General features: G+C 42.4%; 1 protein-coding gene across 1 annotated transcript in view; it reads right to left on the minus strand.

Moving 5' to 3' along the window:
• Positions 1 to 22,822, minus strand: part of ITGBL1 (integrin subunit beta like 1) — a 181,236-nt gene that overhangs the window by 60,546 nt on the left and 97,868 nt on the right. Inside the window, exons 6-7 of the mRNA XM_066621650.1 lie at positions 17,638 to 17,778; positions 13,275 to 13,421 (exon numbers count right to left, since the gene is read on the minus strand). Coding sequence (XP_066477747.1) covers positions 13,275 to 13,421; positions 17,638 to 17,778 — 288 coding nt within the window. The remainder of the gene's footprint in view (positions 1 to 13,274; positions 13,422 to 17,637; positions 17,779 to 22,822) is intronic.

Raw genomic sequence — 22,822 nt, forward strand, 5'->3', positions numbered from 1 at the left:
GCTGCTGGAGTGCATTTATCAGTGCCATAAGGCAGTTAGCTTTGGTGGAACGCTCGTTCTGCCTGTAGGGCAGCCCAATAGGATTGCGCATTATAGATCAGGCTGTCAGGGCATATATCCATGAAATTATTCTCTCAAATTGGGCCTGTAATTTCAGGCCATCTAAACTGCATGCTCCAAAGAAGCAGTGTTCTACCATGCCCTCAATATTAGGAATCAGAAAAGCCATGCAATAAATACACAGGTGTATTGCACCTATTAAAAACAATTCTTATAGGGCTGTGGGTCTGGGAAGTCTGGAACCCAATGAGAAACACTACCTGTCAAAGGTGCATGTGACTTCACAGATGGCTGAAAGTGTTCTTTAGTAATTACCAAAAAAGAAAGGTTCTGAGGCTGTAGCTAAGAATGTCATCTGTGCAACACTGCTATGCAATCTGCCCTTTGGACATTGCTAATAAGCACTGCTAGCCACCTATGGAAATAGTTTTCACTGTCAGCTGCTGGTGTTTTCTCCTGCACCAGAGTTGCACTTTGTCTCCTTCCTGCATTCTCTGATTCATATGCATTCTCTGATTCGTCTGCTTGCAAATCTAATGGTCCAATCTTATCCACGGAGTTGTGACAGTGTGCCACTTAGTAGCACTGGTGCAAAGGCCAGATCCTTCCTGCAGGCGCCAGCATAAGGAGGAGAGCCTGATGGAACGGGTAAGTGCTGCACTGAGCAGTGCAGGGGAAGAGCGGGGAGGAGTGCAATGGGGCAGTGGAAAGTGAAGACAGGGTGTGGCAGATCAGGCCTAGGAAGGGGAAGGTTCAGTGGTGCTCGTGCACACCATATCCTATCCTCTTTCCCAGGCTGTATAGCTGGCACAGGTTTGAGTTGACCCACAGCAGCTCCTGGAGCTTTCCCTTGGGCAAGGGGACAAATGTTCCTTTATCTCAAGGAGACTTTCTGCCTGCTAAACTTCGATGCAGCATAGCCCATGCTGGTGCTGCTACAGTGGTGCAGGTAAGTTTAGAAAGGATTGGGCTGTAATATATTTATATCTCACTTGTTGACAGGAATGGCTTACAACATTCATAAAATACTCCATTAAAAAGAAATGGAAAGGCAGCTAGCATGGGTGGGTAGACAGAAGACCTTCTCGGCGTCCAATCTAAGCCAGCAAGGGCAGGGGTGAACCAGAACCGCTCTCTGGATGCTTGACCGGCTCGGGGAGGCAGGCTGGCTAGCCCCTGGTCTGAACTTTGGGGCCTTGCAGGGGTGACCTGAAGGCAGAGTAGTTTGGCTGGCTTACCCTCTTTGGGCAACAGTGAAAGGCGGGCTTAATAACAATTGAGCTACGCCTGGAGTTGGGTGGACGCGCTATGAGACTGGGGGACGTAGACGGCTAGGCTGTTTCCCCCATTTAGAACCCCGCACTTAGTTTGGGTATTGTTTCCTATTTTGCCTTGTTGCGCTTGTTGTAAGTTAATAAAGTGGCCCATTTAATCCCATACCTGTTGTCGGCTGTATTTATTGGGGAATGCATGGTAAAAGAAATTGACTTTGAGATGCTGTTGCTCTGATAAATCCTTTGCTACTTCTTCCCCTTTCGGATTGACTATTTCTCCAGAAGTGGTTCTATTCACACTGGCTCTGGGTAAAAACAGAGCAGTTCATGGCTAGCCAGTAGCAGTCAGAACAAATTCTGGCAGGATATTATAGGTTGCAGAAAGAGCAACATCATAAATTGCGACCGGTTACACTGTAGCAGATCCATAGAAAATGGATGGTGTGCTTTAAGAAAAAATGATACCCCAAACAGATACCCTAACAAAATATACAAAAGAGACACCTCCAAAAAAGAAAAAGGTAAAAAGGGAATACAGTATTGTGCCATGACAGCACTGTCAATCAGCAAAAAAAGTGGGAAAGTAGAACCACATAAACACATGGTTTGATCTATACCAGGGGTGTCAAACTCATTTCACAGAGGGCCACATAGCATTCATGATGCCTGCTGAGGGCCCGAAGTGATGTCATTAGAAAAGAAGTGATGTCATTAGACAGGTCACAGTCAAAAATAAACACTTTTTTTCACTTAGGAACTCATTAGCTGCAAAAAACAAAAGAGAAAATATATGAATCTTGATCATATTTCAAAATATGGGAAAGCCCAATTTTCACAGGGGCTGCCTTTTCAGCAGTAACACCTCAGCACTACCTGGCAGCTGAAAGCCCGAGGGCCATATAAAAAGCTTCCGTGGGCCACATCTGGCCCCTGGGCCTTATGTTTGACACCTCTGATCTATACAGTATTCTGACAATCACACCCATAATGCACAATACATTTAGATACTGGAAGTAGGATTGGAGGAAGTCAGAGAGTTTTCACAATGTCCTAGCATCTGTTCACAAAAACTTAATGGCATACTTCCCACTCTGAGAAGGTAAGATCCAAACCTTCATTTCCTCGGTGACTTCAATTTAAACCATATAAAATTTTATCTAGAGCACATGTGAATTCAACATCTGGCTAATAGATATGCCAGCTACAGATATTAAATTACTTGCTGTGGTGAAAAATAAGATTTATTGCTCAGGAAGATCAATATTCGTTTTAAAAAGAGAAAAAACATAATTCATCTGAAAAACATAAGTGGCTACAATGAAAAAATGTCATGTCTTGCAGGATATCTTTGTTTATATTGTAAATAACATCTTGCATAAATAGTAAATGAGGTTATTCCAAGATGTTTTCTGGAGATGGGGAAAAAAGAAATATAGGGCGCAATCTAACCCCTTATATTGGAGCTTTCCAGCACCGACAAAAGGACAATGCAGCTCTGAGGTGAGGGAACAAACATTCCCTTACTTTGAGGAGGACTCCATGAGTGACACCCAACTGCAGGATGCAGCACATGTCCCACTGGCACCGCTATGCCAGTGCTGGAAAGCACTGACATAAAGGGTTAGGCTTGAGCCCCCAGAGTCTGTACGAAACAACTCAAATGTATCAATCAAAAGTGTCTTAAATCAGAATTAAAGTTCCATTTTAGGAAAACTTCAGCCTCCTGTTTAAACTTTCTTTTTTAATGCATCAATTTCTTTAGCAAGCTGTCAAGGAGAAAATGTGCAAAATCTGAAATATTTTCTACTTGCCACAGTATTTTCTCCTCCCAGAAAATCAATCCTTAAAGAGCTCCATTACCACTGAGTTCTAAACAGTGTGCCAATGTCCCAATGCTAATTACACAGTGAACCCTTGCTTTACAAATAAAACATGGCATATTATTGAGCAAAGCGGTCATGAAAGTTCTTGGAACCCTACATTATGCTGGTACTGAGTGCTTTTATATATTATCTCAGTAGCTTGATCCTAAATTGTTATATGCTGAAGCAAGTTTTTACTAACATATAACAGTTTGACTAACTGCTTTCCTGAAGTAAGGAAATGTATGGAACAGTTTCTAGGAGGTCTTACTATGTGTTTAAAAAGATCATCACGAAATACTACATTTTAAATTCCAAAGAAAGATATGTTCTAATCATAGCACTTATGCTCTTTTGTCTTCAGCTATTTTCTATAATTTTTCTTTTGTTTCCCTCTTCTTTTTCCTGTTGGACCGTAGAGGACTGCATGAAATGTCATGGCTCTGTCAATGGCCATAGACAATTCAATAGCTATTCAGCTGTAGCTTCAAGAAAAAAGAGAGGAGCTCTATTTTTGGCAGCGACATTACTGTAAGATCATCACTCCAAATTATTCACCTGTCACTAACGTCAGCAAGTCAGTGTGGGGACTCAATCCATCATGGCTAGGAGAACATGATGACCCACATTATTATTCACTGCAAATATCAAACACATGATAATCAATGGCATTTCCTGTTAGAATTGGTAATGAATGAACAGCAGAGGTCACAGAAAGATGGAAGCCAATCTCTCATGCAACAATTAAATCAAACCAGTGCTTAATTTGGTAAGTAATTTCCAACACAAGTGAATAGTCCAAACCACTTTATATGGTTTGTTTTGCTCAGCCTAATGGTGTGCAGCTGTTCAAACACATTTTCCTATTCCTATTGAAACAGGATGTCGAAATTAAGGCTCCTGCCCTGTTAAAGAAATGTATCAACAAATCACACAAGCTTCACAATCTTAGGCAGGAGAACGTTACTCAGAAGTAAGCTCCATTGATTTCAATGGAACTTACTCCCAGAATTGAGCTATCTGAGCAGCATAGAATATGGTATATAGTCTTGGAGGCAAGTGCAACTGCAGTCCATTGTCATAGACCCGGTTTTGCTGACAGATGTGCTACAGATGCTGGCACATTACTCATTGTGTTGTTACTCATTTCTGGGGGGCACTGAGGGCATATCAGCAGTGGCTGATCAGTGGACCTGTGTCTGGCACTGCCCTCTGATTTACCATACTGCCCTTTTACTGCCCTTGATTTACCACAGCAGTACTTCTCTGGCTGCTGGCATTGGGGCTGGGTAGGTTGTGGAGACTGGCTTCTTGCATATTCAGCCAACATTGGCCTACCACCCCATGACTGGTGGGTAGTGTTGGGGATTTCACCCATACAAGCGGAGGTACTGGGAGGGCTGCACTACCGTGGCATTGTTTGGACTCTTGTTTTCCCTTCCCCTTAAGTACTGGTCAGGCCTAGGACATGCTGGACATCATGCTGTTGTTACATCAACATAGCAGCAATGCCAGCACAATTTGGGATTGAATTATTAGGGCCCCGTCCTATCCAACGTTCTAGTGCTGATATATCCTCAATGCAGCCTCAAGGAAAGGGACCAAACATTCCCTTACCTTGAGGAACCTCCATGATTGCCTGCCCCATCTCAGAATGCACCTCAGGATGCAGCACATACCCCATTAGCACAGTTGCATTAGCATTGGAAAGCTGAATAGGATTGGGCCCTTAATTAACTAATCAATCTGCATATAGTTGCATATGATTTGATGATGATTGGTTGGCAACCTTCAGTCTCGAAAGACTATGGTATAAGCCTACAGCACCCAGTATTCCTAGGCAGTCTCCCATCCAAGTACTAACCAGGCCTGACCCTGCTTAGCTTCTGAGTTCAGATGAGATCGGGCATCTGCAGGGTAACAGTTGCATATGAGTAAGTATCATATTTCTCATTCTTAGATGTAAGCAGTTATTGCAGAAACTGCTACCCTAGAGGGGCTACACTCTGACCTGTATGTGGGGGGGGGGGAAGGGTGCCTCTTCTCTGATGCCCATCATCACCCAGTTTTACAAGTACTTGAGTTTTGTTTTTTTTGTTTTTTGAAAAAACAAAAACAGATCAACTGTCTGATTGGAGCACATTTTTTATGGTTTAACAGATTTTTTTCATTAACTGATCCCATTTTATTCCAGCCTCCCCTCCCTCTGTTGTCTTTCTTGTGTCTATACAATATTTAGGTTGTGAGCCCCTCCAGGCAGAGATTGGTCTTTTCATTTGTTGTAATATGCTGCACATATGAATGACACTACCTAAATAAATAATCTAATAGATTAACTAGCTAAAAACTACAGCCCCAATTGAAGTTCAGTAGAAATCTCATGTTTCTTGTCTGGGGTATTTGAAGTTTTCTAGCTACATTCCATGTGTTGATTTATGGATTTTTTTTTTAAGGTACAGTTTCATATACATTAGGTCGGTCCTAGACTACCTTAAAATGTACCAGGTGGTTTAAGAACTTAAGATTCTCCAAGGCAGACAGCAAACACAATTTTCTTTTCTCTAAAATGAAATGACCAGAGGTAAACCAGCAGGCTTATGCAGTTTTCCATTCTGAAGAGAAGTCAGGACAGGTGCATTTTGACCTTGTTATCAGCAGGTACTAAATCAAGCAGCATAATCTAGCCAAGCATTTATGAAAGATGAAATTTCTCCTAATAATATCCTTCTGGTGTTTGTAATAGCCAGAACTACCATACTTCTTTATTATGAAGGTAGGTTTAAAAATTAATAAAGGCAAGGAATGAGCTCTGACAGATATCAACAAGTCTGATGAAGTTACCGCAATATACAGCTTAGGCCTGGTTTTCAGTGCTATACTTTACAGATTCCAATATCTTTACCATGCTGAAAATATCCTTACTGAAAAACACTAGTAGAAAATATTGTCTTCTATAAGAATAGCTATCAGAACATCATAATATATTCATTATTATTAAGCATTTGTACAGCACATTTTGAGTGCAAGTGCTTCACGTGTATTACCTCGATGTAATTCTTATAATAACTCTGTAAGGTAAAAGTAAGTATTATCATCCCCATATTGCAGCTGAGGGCAGTGGCGTAGCGAAGGGGGTACAGAGGGTAGCAATTGCACTGGGCTACAGGCTCGGGGGGGCAACAACACGCAACAATGTCCCCGTGTGACTTCCATCGGACTGCAGTAGCCCTGTCAACACAGAGGAGTCTGAGGCAACAGTCGTCCACACGAAGCCTCCCAGCTGCCCAGCCAAGCGCACCGTCCCAGAAAACATGGGATGGTGAATGCGGCTGCTGTGCCTGGGCCCTCCCCCCCAATGGGTCACCATCGTATCAAATCCCAGACAGCCAGGAGCCTACTCGCCCGCCCATTCCAGCTAGCTTGGCTGGGCCTCCCCCCCCCCATATTCCCCACCGCCCAGGGATGCTCTGCCAGGGCACAGCCTCTGGGAAGCCTCTGTTCCTCCAGTTCCCTGGATTCTATAGGGTGACCGAGTGGAATAGGAAGTGGGGAAGAGAGGATAGTATCTCTGATGCTGACAATCTAGTTCTCCACTCTTCTCTCCTCTAAACTTCCTTTTTCCACTCTGCCCCTTCTTCCTTTTAAAATGCTGCAATGGAGCAATGAAGGCAAGTGGGAAGATGGAGGTGGCTGCTATCTGAGGTGAATGCCTCCATCAACCTCATGGATGGGCTGGTCCTGACTAGAAGCACAAAGAGCTGCTGTTGTAAAGTGCTGCTGCACTTGGTTGACTGGCTCCCAGTCACATAACTCATAACGCAGCTCATTAGAATGATATTAATGAAGAAAAATGAGATGTGCTGCTAATGTTAATGTGTTTCTACAAAAATATACCTGAAATGTCACCAAACAACGAACACAATTTATACTCCATTATTTAACATTTTGTTCCATCTCTAATTCCTGTAAGAGTAAAACAAGGTAAATAATCTAGTTTGCGTTCCAGCACCATCTATTTCTAGCTGCCATCAATTTTTAAGATTTTCTTTTGCATTGGTGGATAGCATTATATAGCCCAATGATGATATCATTCATATACAAGGTTGCTTTAGCGTTTGAGTTAATTATTTTTTATCTTTTTTTTTTTAACCAGCCTGATGCTTTGGGGCCAAAGAAAACAGCACTATTCCTCCCTCTCATGCTTCCTTATGGTGTGGGCTCCTTCATGGGACAGACAACTGCCCATGTGCCTGCTATACTTCAAATGTTACTGGCCTTGACATGGGGGGAGGGGTAGCTCTGTCAAAGTGGCTTCCATATTACTGAACACAACCCGCAAGCCTCCAAATCCCACTGTGCAATCTCTTGACTGGAAGAAATACAATCCACATATTGCCTGAAATATATACTTGAGTGTATACTGGGTTTCCTATAACAAGCTTTTCAACCTCCTCTTCCAGTTTCTGGAGGGACTTGCCATCCATCAAAGCTGCTGATGTACTCTTGGGCTCTGTTCCACTCAATATTCCAATCAAACAGGAAAGCCAACCTACACAAAGGATTCAGTCTCACACGCATTAGTGTCATCATTCTTTGATTAGGTAATGACAATTATGATAATTACAGCAATTTCTTGATGGGAAAATATTCCCAAAACAGTTCAGCCTGGTGCCAAGTGTGGGACTTGCAAATATCCACTTTTGTAAAGTACTGCTGTAATCTCTGAAAAAAAGTCAACCAAATCACTTCAGAAAACTGCGAACAGGAGGCATTAACTCAACATATAACTCTATGCTGTTACATTAAAATACAACTGTGATGAATCCCTGTGTTCTCCTGTGTTCCCAGTTTCTTTCTGTGTTTGGCCTATCAACCTCCCAGCAATTAGGGTGCAAATTACAGAGTGCACTGGGGGAAAATGTAGATTTTGAGGCAGTTACGCTGCTTAGCAAATTCGTCTCAATTGCATACCTGGCCCAAGTGCCACCCAGGGTCACAAAATGCAGCATTTCTGGTTTTCTGAAGGCATTTTGTAGGCCTCAGAAGGCCTTCTGGAGCTGGGAGGCCATGGGCAGCCTCCCCAGTCCTTAAAAAGACTTCCAAGGCCTTGAAAACAGGCCTGAAAAAAGGAAAAAGTGGTGGTGCGGGAAACGGGGTCACACCTGCTGATCCCCAGGTACAGCAATGACTATTCTATCTAGTTCCAAGGGGTGGGACAATGTGACCAGGTGGCTGGAGCTTCTCCAATCAGGGAGACAGATGACTTCATTCCAAGCTAGTGAAAAAAACAAAACTTCTTGGGTCTCTCCCTCTCTCTCTCTCTCCCTGTCCAGAGCTCTGGCAAAAAGCTCACATCAAAGACCCCACCAGACACTCACAAGGGTTGTGAGGGGAGGGTTGTGGCCCAAATAAATTAAGGATGCAATCCTAACCCCTTATGTCAGTGCTTTCCAACACTGACATAAGGGCAATGCAGCTCTGAGGTCAGGGAACAAACATTCCCTTACTTTGAGGAGGCCTCCGTGAGTGACGCCCAACTGCAGGATGCAGCACATGACCCATTGGCACCACTATGCCAATCCTGGAAAGCACTGACATAAGGGGTTAGGATTGCGCCCTAAGTCAGGGAACAGTTTAGCTAGCAACCATCAGAGTTTATGTTAATTTTATGTTTGTAGTTTTTCCAGACATTTATAAAGTGTTCAGAGTTCCCAGGACTTGCAGTCACTCTGATCTAAACCACATATGCGAGGTTCTGCAGTGACTCAGCATAATCTTCTGGCAGCCAGTATTAATTCATCCCCCCCCCCTTTTTTTACCAAACAGATCTTTTCTTTATCTGCCTTCCTTGCTAGTCTATTTTTTATTTACAGTATTTTTAACCTACCTTTCTCCCGGAAGGGACCCAAATAAACCTTATATATTTTAATCCTGACTCTGCCTGGTTCCTGGTACAGGATTTACAGTGGATTGTTACATCTCCTTGCTCTGCAGGCGCTACGGTGAGAGTGATTTTGATAGGAACAGCTGAGGTTCAGTATTTCTCTAGGAGGGGGATTGTGCCAGGGAGCCCTTCTAGCTAGCCTGATTTCCTGGGTTGGTGGCAACAGATTCATTCTACCAAGGCTTTTCCCCATTCAGCTATGTGTTCAAACAGGGTAGAGAGGGGAGAAGGAAGGGAGTAAATGTGTTAACCATATCATTATTAAGAGCAATTAAACAACAAAACAAAGTATGGAAATCGTTTATGAGTTCAGCAAAACTCTTCTTCAGATTGTATGTAAAGCAAAACAAACGAAAAAGGGAGAGGTACTTCTAGAGTATTGTGTCCAGTTCTGGTTGCCACATCTCAAAAAGGACAAAGGGGAACTAGAAAAGGTGCAGAAGAGAGCGACCAAAATGATTAGTGGGTTGGAGCATCTCCCTTATGTGGAAAGGCTACAGCATTTGGGGCTCTTCAGTTAAGAAAGAGCATTTGGGGTCCTTCAGGTTTATGAGAGTGGGACATGACTGAGACATTTAAAATTATGCATGGGATGGATAGAGCATATAGAAGAATGTCCTTTTTGCTCTCACACAACACCAGAATCAGGGGACATCCACTAAAACTGAATGTCAGGGAAGTTAGGACAGACAAAAGAAAATATTTCTTTTCCTAGCATATAATTCATCTATGGAACTTCTTGCCTAGATGCCTTTAAAAGGGGATTAGACAGATTTATGGAGGAAAAGTCCATTGCAAGCCATATGGGTATATGCAACCTCCTGGTTTTAGAAATAGGCTGCTTCAGAAGGGCAGGAGCAGGGGAGTGCTAATAGGATATAGGTATCTTGTTGACTTTTTGTTCTCTCTGAGGCATCTGGTGGGCCACTGTGAGATACAGGAAGCTAATGGGCCTTTGGCTTGATCCAGCAGGGCTCTTCTTATGTTCTTAAAGGTATTACCTGGCACAAAGAAAAGCCCAAACAAAACAGTCTGGTAGCCCAATTCTACGTCTTAAAATGGAAAAGAGGTATTATACAGGCTTGCAGACCAATGCATGTCTGCTCAGAAGGAAATTCAATAAAGTTCACTGGGACCTGCTCCCAGGTAAGTACGTATAGCATAGCAGCTTAAACCAGTTCAGTCATGTCTAGTGCAAAAAGAGGTCAGGTTGGATTGACAAGCAATGGCTACTTTTGAAAAGTAAACACCAGCACTATGCAGAGCAGCTGTTCACTGAAAATCTGCACTGAAAAGACCTGAAATCACTGAAAATGGTGAACTGAAAATCTTGCTTGCTACTTGTGTCCTCTTAGACAGTCTTAGGAGTAGTGATGTGTCGCTGTTGCTGACTGGTAAGAGGGCTATGGTGTTCCTCTGGCCCTCTATTATACAGTTCATGTCATTATGAAGGAACAGAACTTCTAGAAAAGTTTGCATACACTATTTTTTTAAAAAAATCCAGTAGAAAAGACAGCATTCAATGATTGCTGGATGTCTGTCAGTACTGCCTCCTGCTTCCTTACAGATGGTGCTATATGTAATTGAAAGGCTTTCTTCATTCACTGTGCTATGACAATGAAGAAGACTGATGTATGACAACATTAATTTAATGCTACACCAACTGAAAATGTTATGCTCTTTATCAGGTAGAGTTCCTGAGCCAAACAATATGTTTTTTCATGTAGCTTGAGGAAACCATGCTGCAGCACGTATTATTATAACTTCCACTTCTCCACTTCATGTAACTCCACATTCCTGGGAATGAATTAATCTTCAAATAACACAGACATTAAACTGAAAACTCCCTTACTTATCTCTAACTCATGACATTTGGAAAAATCGTTATTTGGAAAATAGGGTTCTTGACCCAGGAAGCAGTTAATTTTGATTTTGTGCTTTTTATCATGGTATTTTGTTCATAATACAATAACTTTTAAGGTTTGGTCATTCTTTATAAAAAAAAAAATCCAACTATTATTCTCAGGGATTATAAAACAATACTGTATGTTTTTCCCCAGGCCCTATTTCTATGCTGTGAGCCCAATGTGGCTACTTTCCCCATGGCGCCATCCCACACTACTCCAAATCACAAAAGAATGTGGTGACTGAAAAAAGGGAAAAGGTCTTGTAAAAAGAGCCCTGCTAATAACTCCCTCAGAATCTGGAATCTGACGCTATTATGTTCTTCTCGTGTGCTCATTCCCTTCCCCCCACGGTCTCTAGTGTGGGATGGGAATCAAACTGGATCTCAGGCTCCTGAGATTTGCTGGTATGCTGATCCTGTCTAAGACCAAAACTCTGATGCTGTTGCACATTTTATGTAAAATACAAAACACCTTCATCTCCCAATGAGAAATCAAGGTACTGCCCAAGATTATTCTCAACAATAGGAAAAGAGTTTTAAAATATTCTTGAAGTTACGGTACATTCTTATGTTACAAAGAAGGGCATTTTTAAAGCCAACCCAATTCACAAAGGACATATTTTAATCAACAGACATCTTATTGCAGGTGCAGATGAGGGATTCACTGGCAACCATAAAGCAGATAACGCTGAGAATTCTGACAGAGACTCAAGTGATATGTTAAAAAAAGAAAATAAAAACTTGATGAAAACCAGCTCTTAATTTATAGTTCCTGGTAGGAGACAGGAAGCTGGAGGGAAAGAACACACAAGCAAATGTGAAAGTGGCAGAGAAAACTTGGCAACTCTATAATCTTTGCTTGACTTCTTCCTATTGCAGGCAATAGTGAAAGACCCCGTCACAAATTAAATGACATAAGAGGTCAGATGCAGTAGTTTGAGAGCAGCTTTAGCCTTCCCCTCTACTTGAGTAGAAGAAAAATTCATCAGGACAATTGAAACATTCAATTGTCACTTCAGTTACAAGTTTCTGCAAAGAATCTTGCCCATTCATTTTTCCATTCCCATTTGAGAATTTAAAAAACCCTTCTCTCACAACTTTATAAATCAAAATGAATAACTTCGGTTTCCCTTCCAAATGTTTTTTAAAATCTCTCCTCAATTCACTTTGCTTTTGTTTCCACTATACACCTGAGACTGAATACCAAAAGCTGAAACTCCCCCACATGATGCAGCACATGGCGCACTGGCAAGGTTGCATCAGCACTTAGGAAGTTAGGTAGGCTTGGGCTGTGTGCTTACAAATAGCCCCTTCAATACACCAACAGTCCTAATAATAGCAAACTTGTTTGGCAGTGCTCCCCAAACTGTGGGTCCTGGACCCATCAATGGCTCCTGACCCCATTTTTTTGTACCACTGTTGCCCAAACACCATTATCACTACACTCCTTGGCATTTATAAGGCAGCAGCCTTTAGGGTCTCTTAAAAAGTTCAGGAACATTGTATGGTAATCTGAATGAGGAAGGTGGGTAAGTCAAGTCAACTAGCCCATCTACTTAATGAACCTATAGTCCAAGAGATTGCTATGCGTTTTTAGGGGTTAATGCTTGCTGCTAGAGACCACTCAAGAAGTTTTATTTTGTCTCTGAGTAGGAAAGGTGGAACTGCCAACATAAATGGCAAAAAACAAAACAACATCATCATCTGATCATGACATAAATCAGGCAAGTGGTAATCATAAATGATGCACCTTCCTTATAAACATGGATGGAAAGAAATTAACTCATCAGATATTTTCAAATAAACATCAGCCCATCATCCTCAAAAACTTGTGAAATGGTATGAAAACATGAAGAATGGCCTGAATCACAGAACAATCATGGGCTGTTTCAGGTTTACTGATTCGGCACCTTGACACTCACATGGAATGATGCTGATCCCTGCAGTGCTAAATGACAGGTCAGAGTGGGATGACCTCAGTTATTGGGTTGCTCAGAAAAGTTCTGCAAATGTGTACTTCCCTTTTTCTGATCTGACTTCCTACATTTTCAGTTCAGAGCTACATTACCAAGTAGCTCGCAGTTCTGAAAGCTGCCCTTTGAACTGCCTAAAACACAATATTAAAGTATAAACCACTTTATGCCCTCAGTGGAACTAAATTGCCCCCATTCCAAGTAGCAGTTCAGTTGAGTGGTAATCATCCTGAAAAATCAAAGCATGCCACTTACCTCTTCCGGAGCAAGGCAACTGTGAGCTTCCTTGACATTTTCTTGTACTCTCTTCTGCTGTCATCAGGCATGAATAGGGATGCTCACATTTCTTTCCTGTCCATCCTGCTTTACAATCGCATCTTCCACAGTTACACTGTCCGTGACCTTAAGAGCAAAATGCAAATATGTATTTCAACTCCATCTCTGCCCCACACTAGTGTACTCTCTCAGATCCTACTGGCATGTTACCTGGAGCTCCAGCATGGTGGCCGTGGCCTCCATGGTCACTCCCACATGGCTCCTAAATGATGTTTATAAGTTCTGCTCAGGTCTTTAGAGTCAGTAGCATAGTCCTGTGTCATAATAGTGACACCTGCCCTGTTACGGATTGTTTTGCTAGTGTGACATGTGAGTTTTGCAGTTGAGAAGGAGTAACATACCTCCTGTGAAAGAGGAGGCATACACATCTAACACCTTAAGGAACAGTGTTTGAACACCTAACATGCTGTATATAAAGAGCAACTTTATGTACTTTTTGCCTATTGATTGTAATTAAATCCCATGCACTATAACAATATGACATTTATGTTGTCTGATTTAGGCTTCATTCTTATTGAAGTGTACCATACCACCTCAGACTGCAGATCAGAGCAGATCAGATGACTGGATGCTCTTCCAAGTCAAAAATAAAATTGCTAAAGAGAGATTAATCTGTCAAGGCAAAAGCTAGTCTAGAATCCTTTTCCTTGCTACCTCATTTATACCTGAATGAAGGTTATTTTGTATGGAAGAACATTTAGCCCCTAACTGCACTCTGAAGACACAGGTTTACTATCTCAGTGAGAACTAGGGCATGATCAAGTTATGACCATGATCAAATGTGAAATATCCTGAAATCAACAACATCAGAAACTGTAAAATATATTATTAACCCCTGCTAATTGGGTAACCCCTGCTAATTGGGTAAGAGGCACTTTTTCAAGTGGGTGCTCCTTTTTTTAGCAGGGGGAGAGTAACTGGCCCACCTCACCCCAGCACTGTCTGTTTTAGTGGCTGTCTGCTGGTATTCTTTTTGCATCTTTTTAGATTGTGAGCCCTTTTGGGACAGGGAGCCATTTAGTTATTTGATTTTTCTCTGTAAACTGCTTTGTGAACATTTAGTTGAAAAGCGGTATATAAATACTGTTGTTGTTGTTGTTGTTGTTGTTGTTGTTATTAAACATAGGATTTTTTCATCTTGCATAAAAACAATTCTAGATTATTGAACACCTTTGATAAGAGATAACAGTAGCTGATTCACTGCAACCCATGTACAATTATTACTAGATCTTGCCCAGTATAAGATGTAAGTAGAGCACCAGGCATTTGCTGGCAGACCATATGAGAGGCTGATTTGTTTGTCTGAATTTTTGCTTTTGGAAGTATTTGGCTTCTTCCTGAGCATTCAGGTAATACATGTGGGAGGTGTTCTTCTGGCAGCAGATACTAGGTTGGAAAATTCTGATGCAAAGTACAGTAGGCTGGAGATGGACAATAGCTTTTTCAGAGGACTGAATCATTCCCTGTCATGTGTGCACATTTTTGCAGTGCTTCAAAAACCTGTTTGATTAGAGGTGATAGCAAACTGAGAGAACTGAATGTGTACACAACAGGACAAAGCAGCCCTATCATACCAGCTTCATCTCCCCAAAGCCTTTTTCCTTCCTCCATCTGCAAGAGATGAGCCTGTGTAGCTTGCAACCTTCTTCTCCAAAGACAAACCTTATCCAGATACACTACTGCTAAGAAGCCATTAAATATTGGAGCAGGTAAACATTGCTTGTGTCCTGAGCTTAGGTTGTAAGCTTTCATGCAGGGATTTTCCTCAAAAAAAAGCTTCTCTCGGCTCTCGTGCATCTGGGTTGTGTTGCCTGCATCCTCCCTCCTCTGTGATCCCCCAGCTCCTCTCTTTAACTGCTCCTCTCTTGTCATCTAGCACTGTTATTCAACCTCCCTTGTCCTTCCTGATCTTCAACCAGTTTTTTCCCCCCTCATAGGTAGGAGTTTAATGTTTGGCAGATTGGATTGTACCACATAAGATTGTAGGTGGTGTGTCCTGTTTTTGAATGCAACCCTATGTAAATAACTCCCTGAAAGCAGAAAACTAGCACATTATGCAGAAAATCAGACTTGAACATCTTTCATGCTGTTGGGTTAGTTTTGTACTTATAGGAATTTTTAAATAGGTTGAACATTCAGAAATGTGATTTTTTTGAGTCAGCAGTCCAAACTCGTATGGTCTGTGCTACCATGCAGGAAATTAGTTTTCCTGCATACCCCACCTTCATGATGTACTCACCAGGGGCACTCGCCTGGCACCTACTCTGATGTCGTTTCACATCAGACAAAAACCTTTTATACACCCAGCCCTTTTCATTGAGTTTTAAATCTTGGCATAGCCACTGCTCTGATGTTATCTTTGTACTACTGCTGTTTTTTAAAAAATCATTTTAATTGATATTGTTCACCAATTTAGGGACCTTCAGGTTGAAAAGTGGGATATAAATTAAATAAAAAATGGTAAAGCAGAATCATAGCACAGCTTTGTCTGTTACACAGATATATTCCATTTACTTAACCTTTGAACCACAGGAGTTTCTATAGGGAACCCAGCTTGAAAAAGTGTTGTAGTACTTTTTTCATAGGAGATAGCCATTCTGTGACACATGAACTGAATGCAGCTGTTATACAGAAGACTCAGCAGTGTGAAGGGTTATGAAATCAAATTGAGAGAAATTAGTCTCTCTGAAGACAGTCCCCCCCCCCCCACTCTCTCTTTGGGTGGTAAAGACTTAGCAGCAGGGCTGCCAGTCCTTGGTGAATGAAGTCTTTCAAATAACTGCAGGTATTTTATTTAGTTACAGACAGATACTTATCTGTAAACTGACTTTTGATGATTATCAATTGATTAATGGGGATACATTAATGGGTTTCCCTCTCTACAGACTAATTATCTCAATTAGGCAGAAGGTTTCTTTAAGGGAGCTGCTTTTAAAACCAGGGTTATTTTATCATGGTATACAGTTGATAAACTCCATAGGTTGAAGGGGAAAAAGAAAAGCCTACCATATAAACTTGAGCATGCTCATATTGTTCCAGAAAAGGAAGGCAAAGTCATCTTCATGAAATGCACATAGCACGACTACTTTGGAAGAATAAAAATAATAATACCTTTTGAACTTTGGAAGAATAAAAATATAATGCCTTTTGAACCTACAGAGCATTTCACATGCATTCTCTCAGTAATCCCAACAACACTGTAAAATTGGTCAATATTCCTATTCCTAACCTGAGGTGGGTGCATGGGAAAGTTTAACCCCAATAGGGGCGTCCTATTCATATGGCATCTTTTGTAAGTGCAGTGGGAGACCTATAGACCCCACGCATTGCACCATGCAGGTGAATATCTGAATGGGTTCTATACAGGACAAGCCCACCCATGAGAATGACTAAAACAACCACTTCCAGTGCTGGGTTGGGGGGAATGGCAAACGGTTGTGCTCCACATCCCACATCTGCCTGCTGTGCCCTCTGGCCTACCACCCAGCTGCTTAAACCAGCTGCTTAATCCAGTTCTCTGATTCACTTCTTGCCCACCGCAAGTGAGGGTGGCAGAAGCCCACCTATTCCTCCAGCATTGCTGCCACGAGTGATTGCAGAGGCAGAGCTGCAAGAAGAGCAGCAAAACAATCCTGTTTTGATTGCTTGCTTTCACAAGTGATCAGAACAGTCACGTAGCTCTGCCTCCTTCTTACACACCCAGCCATAATGCCAGGCAGACAAGCAGGAGATGTAATTCTTCTCACGCCTCCTTCTTACCTTCTCCCCACCTCCTCCAACTTTGTCCACCTAGGCCAGGTGAAACAGACAGGGTGAGCAGAGCATGCTAGGTGTGTTCCCAACATGCTCTGCTCATCCTGTTTGCAAGCAGAGTCAGTGGGAGCAAGCAGAAGGAAACAGCAATGGATTTCAAGATATGTAGAAGGGGGGACAGCTGCACAGTATGCCAGCCTCCACCTTGCCTCCCTCCTCCTCATGGGCAGGTGAAAATGAGGGCAAGGAGGAGAAGGAGGAGGCAAGCAACAGCAGTGGTGGGACAAGCGTGTACTAAATTCTTTTTCAAAAAGGGAGGTTCAAATTGGCAGGGGTGGCAGATATGCTCCACTTCAGATCCACTCCGATTGCTTCTGGCTCAGCACATGTAAAACTTAAACCTTATACACATGGACTTCAAGCAGACACTCAACAATGCATGCAGGTCACAACAGAACTTGCTTCCCAGAGGAAAAAGTTGGTACTCCCTGGTTACTCAACCACATTAAATTCTTTCCATTCCTTTTACCTGAACAAAAGTCATCTGAGTATCTGTCATAGAGTGCCTTGCAGTTTCGTTCATCACATTCACAGGTGTCACCATGAATATCACCCCAGTCTCCGGTCGGGTCGACATCGTGACATGTGCATTCACCGCATACACAGGTGCCTAAAGAAAGAAGAGTTGATGGAATACACGCGGAGACTATTGAGTGAAGTGGAAAGCAAGTATTTTTGTTTTGACATGATCCCATTTTTGAACGCAGAGTTGCATTTTCAAAATGGTTATTGGTCATCCTGAAGCATGGCCAGATCCATCTGAGAGCTTGTATCCCTCAACATGTCAGCCAATAGATCAGACTTGTGCACCCACCCACTGGCTTCTACATAGGGGAAGAAAATGCAAATAGTTCCTAGAAGGCTATGGCAGTCTATGTATTTAGCTTTGCTCATTCACCAGTACATGCCAAGTGCTAATGCTACACATGGGTATCACTTCTTTCATGGTTCCATGTTTTCTCACAAGACTGGTGGGTGCCTATAGAATTATTCTGGTCAAGAGAAAATTCGAACAAAGCAGGCTTCACAGGTTGTTCCTCACTCTTGCAACTTACCAGTTTGAATTACAATTTGTAAGCCTATAGTGTCCTATACTTGGGGTGAATTTTTGACTTACGGGTTGTTAAAATTGGAAAATGGTCCACAAGCAGCATTCTGCTTCCCACACAGTATCAGCTAGTGGCAATGAAGAAAGACTAGAATCTCAGATGGTTCCTCTTTTCCATACATTTTCATCAAAAGTATGAAACTCAGGTAACCCATTTTTGACCAACTTGAAATCAAGTTGAAAATAAAAGGAAAATAATGCCTTGGGCAGGGGATGAGGCTATAGCTCAGTGGCAGAGCATAGGTCTTGCATACAGAAGGTCCCAAGTTCAATCCCTGGCACAAGAACCTGATAGCTTAACCGGAAATTGGTGAGAGCCAGTGCCTGGAAGGGCCCACTAAGCTCAGCTGAGGGACTAGCTTGCTGGTGGTGGAGCCTGCTGACCTGCTGGGGACTGACTGATTGTTCTCCTCCTCCTCGTCGGCAGGTGTGTGCTATTTCACCGCAGGGCTTGCCAGAGGTGCGAGTCTTTGGTGCGGGCCGAAGAGCAAGGGCCAAAGGGCTCTTTGCCCGTGGCTCTTAGCCCAGGGGCTCATGCCACTCCTCCCAGTCACTGACAAGGCTCCCAAGGTGGTCAGCAGCTGTCTCCTGAGTTCCCCTCATCACTTAGCATCCAAGGCTCTGGAGGAAGATGACTGCCAGCTAACATTTCCACAATAGTAAAGTGTCTTAATGCTCCCCCAGTTTGTAATCATTAGGACGTGGGTCTCCACAATTTTTACATCCTTTTTCGACAACAATTCCTTATCAAGGTACCACTGCTTTTATTGACGGACTAAGGACTTTAGATTTAATTATTTATAGTTCTTGTGGCATACGCCAGATTCCAGCAAGTTATTTGTCCAATTGGAACCAAAGAGAAAAATTATTATGGGACGGAAAAGGTCTCACTCCCTTGAGGGTGCGGAGGGAGAAAAGTTATCTCCAGCAACTAAGCAATCCAAGATTGAAGATTTTTTTGCATTAACAAAGACGCCATTAAAGGAGCAGAGCAATCCAGATTATTTGGAGGCTGCGTTTGCAAATGAGATCCCTTTAAGGCAACCCTCTCCTAAAGTTACGCAGGAGGGTAGCTGCTTATTATGTGTGAGAAATGCTAATAATCTGAAGGGAAATATGAATAATGAATTCTTGATCATGAGAATTTCCTCATGGCTGAGATACTTCAAGCAATATCTACTCAGCTTGATTGCATCACCAATCTGCTTCAGGACAGGGACAAAAATTTACAGCCAGAAAATCAGGTGAATGCCCAGACAAGTAGTAGGGAGACTGAATTTATAAATAGAAGAGCTACCCCTACGACACAGCCTGGTGGTCATTTTACACAGACAACCTTTGAGAAAGATTCTGTTGCCCGTAAGCTGGATATAAACAGTTTAGTTAATAATATCTCCCCTTTTCGGGGGAGCCATATAGACTGGTCCTCCAAATGGAAGGCCAGACAGCATCTTGCATTCCTTCTCAGGAAGACCCCCGCTGTGATAGATCTTTATAAGCTGGAAAGGTTGCCCAACATGAGACATCAGGAGCATTTTCTTCTTCATTTTTGGACAACTAATATCCCGAGGCAGCTTCTTGCACAGGCCTCCAAGTTATCCGGCTTTGGGATTAAGGTGCATTGTCACTTTAGAGATTCTGTATTACATAAGCTTGAGCTAACCTCTGTGAAGCAAGGTGAGGGTGCCAAGGAGGCTATTAAAGTTCGGAAGGGGATCCCTGTGGTGAAACCCGAAGCATCATGTCTATTAGATCAACCTACGCCAACAGATCTACCCACATCAATGGCATCGACTAATGTAAAATTAGTAAGCTCCCCTATTGTCTTGAGCCAGACATCCCCCTTAATCCCTAGCATACAATTAGAACAATTACAGAGGAGTGTCTCCACACCTGGCCTGTCAGAAGATGAGATGGATGCCAAGCTCCTGTCTTCATTTGGACATTTGCATTCTAATGAATAAGATGTTATGATTACAAGACTAGAATCTTTGGTTTGTGCCCTGAAAGATATTAAAAAGTCATCTATTGCCAATGCCCTTCCAGCTGTCTCCAGATTCTCTGGCCAAAACTTGTCAGAGGTGATTCCAATGAACAACGGTCTGCCCTCCTCAAAGAGGCCCTGTCACCCGCTAGAACCAACAGTTATGGTTAAAAGGGCTTCCCTGTGGTCCAATGTGAGTGTTCCTATGGACAACCTTGGTCTAGGCGCAATAACTGCAGACTGTAATTCAAACCAGCAGTCAGCTGAGGCAGGCTTGGCCTGACTACACAAGGGTAAGGCTGCGTTGGACCGAATGAAATTTTTGTTAATTGCTTCTTGGAACATTACAAGCTGGACCCGCTGTAAAAGCCAGGACGTTTCTTTTTTTCATCGGAACTACGACATAGTTTTACTTCAAGAAACATGGACAGATAAAGAACTTAGGGCTGATGCTTACCATTCTTTTAGTGTTGGGGCTACTCTGGGGGTAGGGCCAGGGAGGTTGAAGGGGGGTTTGGGGATCTTGGTCTCCACCTCTTTAAATAACATATGCAGAGAGCTGCACCCCTTAGATAATCAGGCTATGGCTATTAGCTTCAAATTGGGAGCCCAAACAGTACTGGTGGTGAATCTTACCCTACAACAAGCAAGAGTTCACATTAATAAGTCCTGGGCCGACTTAGAACAATATATTGAAGATCTAATCTCTGATAATCCAGTAGATATGGTTCTCTTGGGGGGGGATTTTAATGCCCGCACTGGTGCAAATGGCCATCCCTTTAATAGGATGGCCAAGGGTCAAATAGCAATCCAGGACAATGAACAAACTTATTTATATCTTCCACGTCTTTCAAAACACAGCAAGGTAAATTTTGCTGGTACTTGATTGCTTGCTATGGCTCAAAATCTCAACCTTCATACCTTAAATGGAGCCATGATAGGAGACTATCCCAAGGAATTTACTTTTATGGCAGGAGCAAGGTGCAGTAGCACTGATTATTTTTTGGTCTGCAACAGTTTACTTCCCTGAGTTGAAAGTTTGCAGGTTCTTCCTGATCTTGATAGTGATCATTTCCCTCTTCTCCTGCGAGTGGCCCTACCATCTCAGTCAGTACACCTTAAAGGTCAGTATAGAGCAGCCATTAAGACATTGAAAAGGGCCAACTGTCACGTTAAATGGTCTATTCAACTGGAACATAAGGCAAGTGCCTTTTTGGCTGACAAGAGTATGATAACATGTCGGAGTTCTGTTATGAATAGCTTTGAGGGTAATGATTTCATCTTCCCTTATGAACAAATCATACAGGGATGGAATTCTGTAACTGTGCCAGGTTTACCACAGGTTTACCAATCACGTAGGCAGTCTAAAAGATGGTTTGATGAAGAATATATTCAAGCTAAGCAGGCATTTACTTCTGCCTACCAGACTTATCGCACAGTCCCTGGTTTTGATACTCCTTCTTTTTGCCAGCATATTTTGACCCTTAAGAAATCCTATAAGAATATAGTGACCAAGAAGAGGAAACCAGATGTTTAGGCATCATGGGAGCAGCTCATTCATGCAGCTAAGGAGAAAAATCAAGCCCATTTCTGGAAATTGATTTCCGATTTTTCCTTCAAAGAATTCTCTCCTTTAGATCCCCTTATTCCAGCTAGTACTTGGGAGCATTATTTTTATGAGCTGTATGCTGATTCTTATGGTAAAACCACTTCATATGAGTTTAGTGACATGCCCCAATGCCCTCCAGTTTCCATAGATGAAGTTATTTCATTAATCAATCAACTCAAAAGAGGCAAAGCCCCTGGCATTGATAACATCCCTCCTGAATTGATTAAAAATAATGTGGTGGGTTCAATTTTTAGCCTCTTTACCATAATTGACTCCACAGGATGCATTCCTGATGGCTGGAGGCAGGCTGTCATAGTCCCGATTTTCAAGAAGGGTAAGAGGGAGGACCCTGCCAACTACTGCCTGATAAGCTTGCTGAGTATTATCAGCAAGCTTTATGCTGGCCATCTTCTAGAGAATCTTAGATGTTGGGCTGATCAAGAAAACCTAACTGCAGAGGAACAGGCTGGTTTCAGGGAGGGCAGGGCCACAAATGGACATGCTATAATCATGCAGCATCTGATGGAGAAATACTCTGGTTCCCTCTACGCAGCATTCATTGATGTAAAATCTGCTTTTTGACTCTATTTCTAGAGTCAAACTGTGGGAGAAGCTGGAGGGTTTGGCCATTGATCACAGATTATTATTTCTAATCCGTGCTTTATATTCCAACACATCACTTAAGGTAAGATGTTCCAGGTATAGACATCTCTCAAGTGCTATTCCAACTTATAAGGGCATAAAGCAGGGTTGTGTTCTTGCCTCCCCACCTTTTATTTAACATCTATATAAGTGGCTTGGTGGACCACCTGAGCTCTCCTGACTTCCATCCTCCAGCTTTAGCTAACCGTAAGATATCTGTCCTACTGTATGTGGACGATACAGTTATCCTTTCAAGGACCCCAGTGGGACTTAGACGGGCCCTTAATAGTTTTAGTCTTTTCTGAAAAGAA

This window comes from Tiliqua scincoides, chromosome 3 (assembly GCF_035046505.1).
Source record: "Tiliqua scincoides isolate rTilSci1 chromosome 3, rTilSci1.hap2, whole genome shotgun sequence".
Classification (NCBI taxonomy): domain Eukaryota; kingdom Metazoa; phylum Chordata; class Lepidosauria; order Squamata; family Scincidae; genus Tiliqua; species Tiliqua scincoides.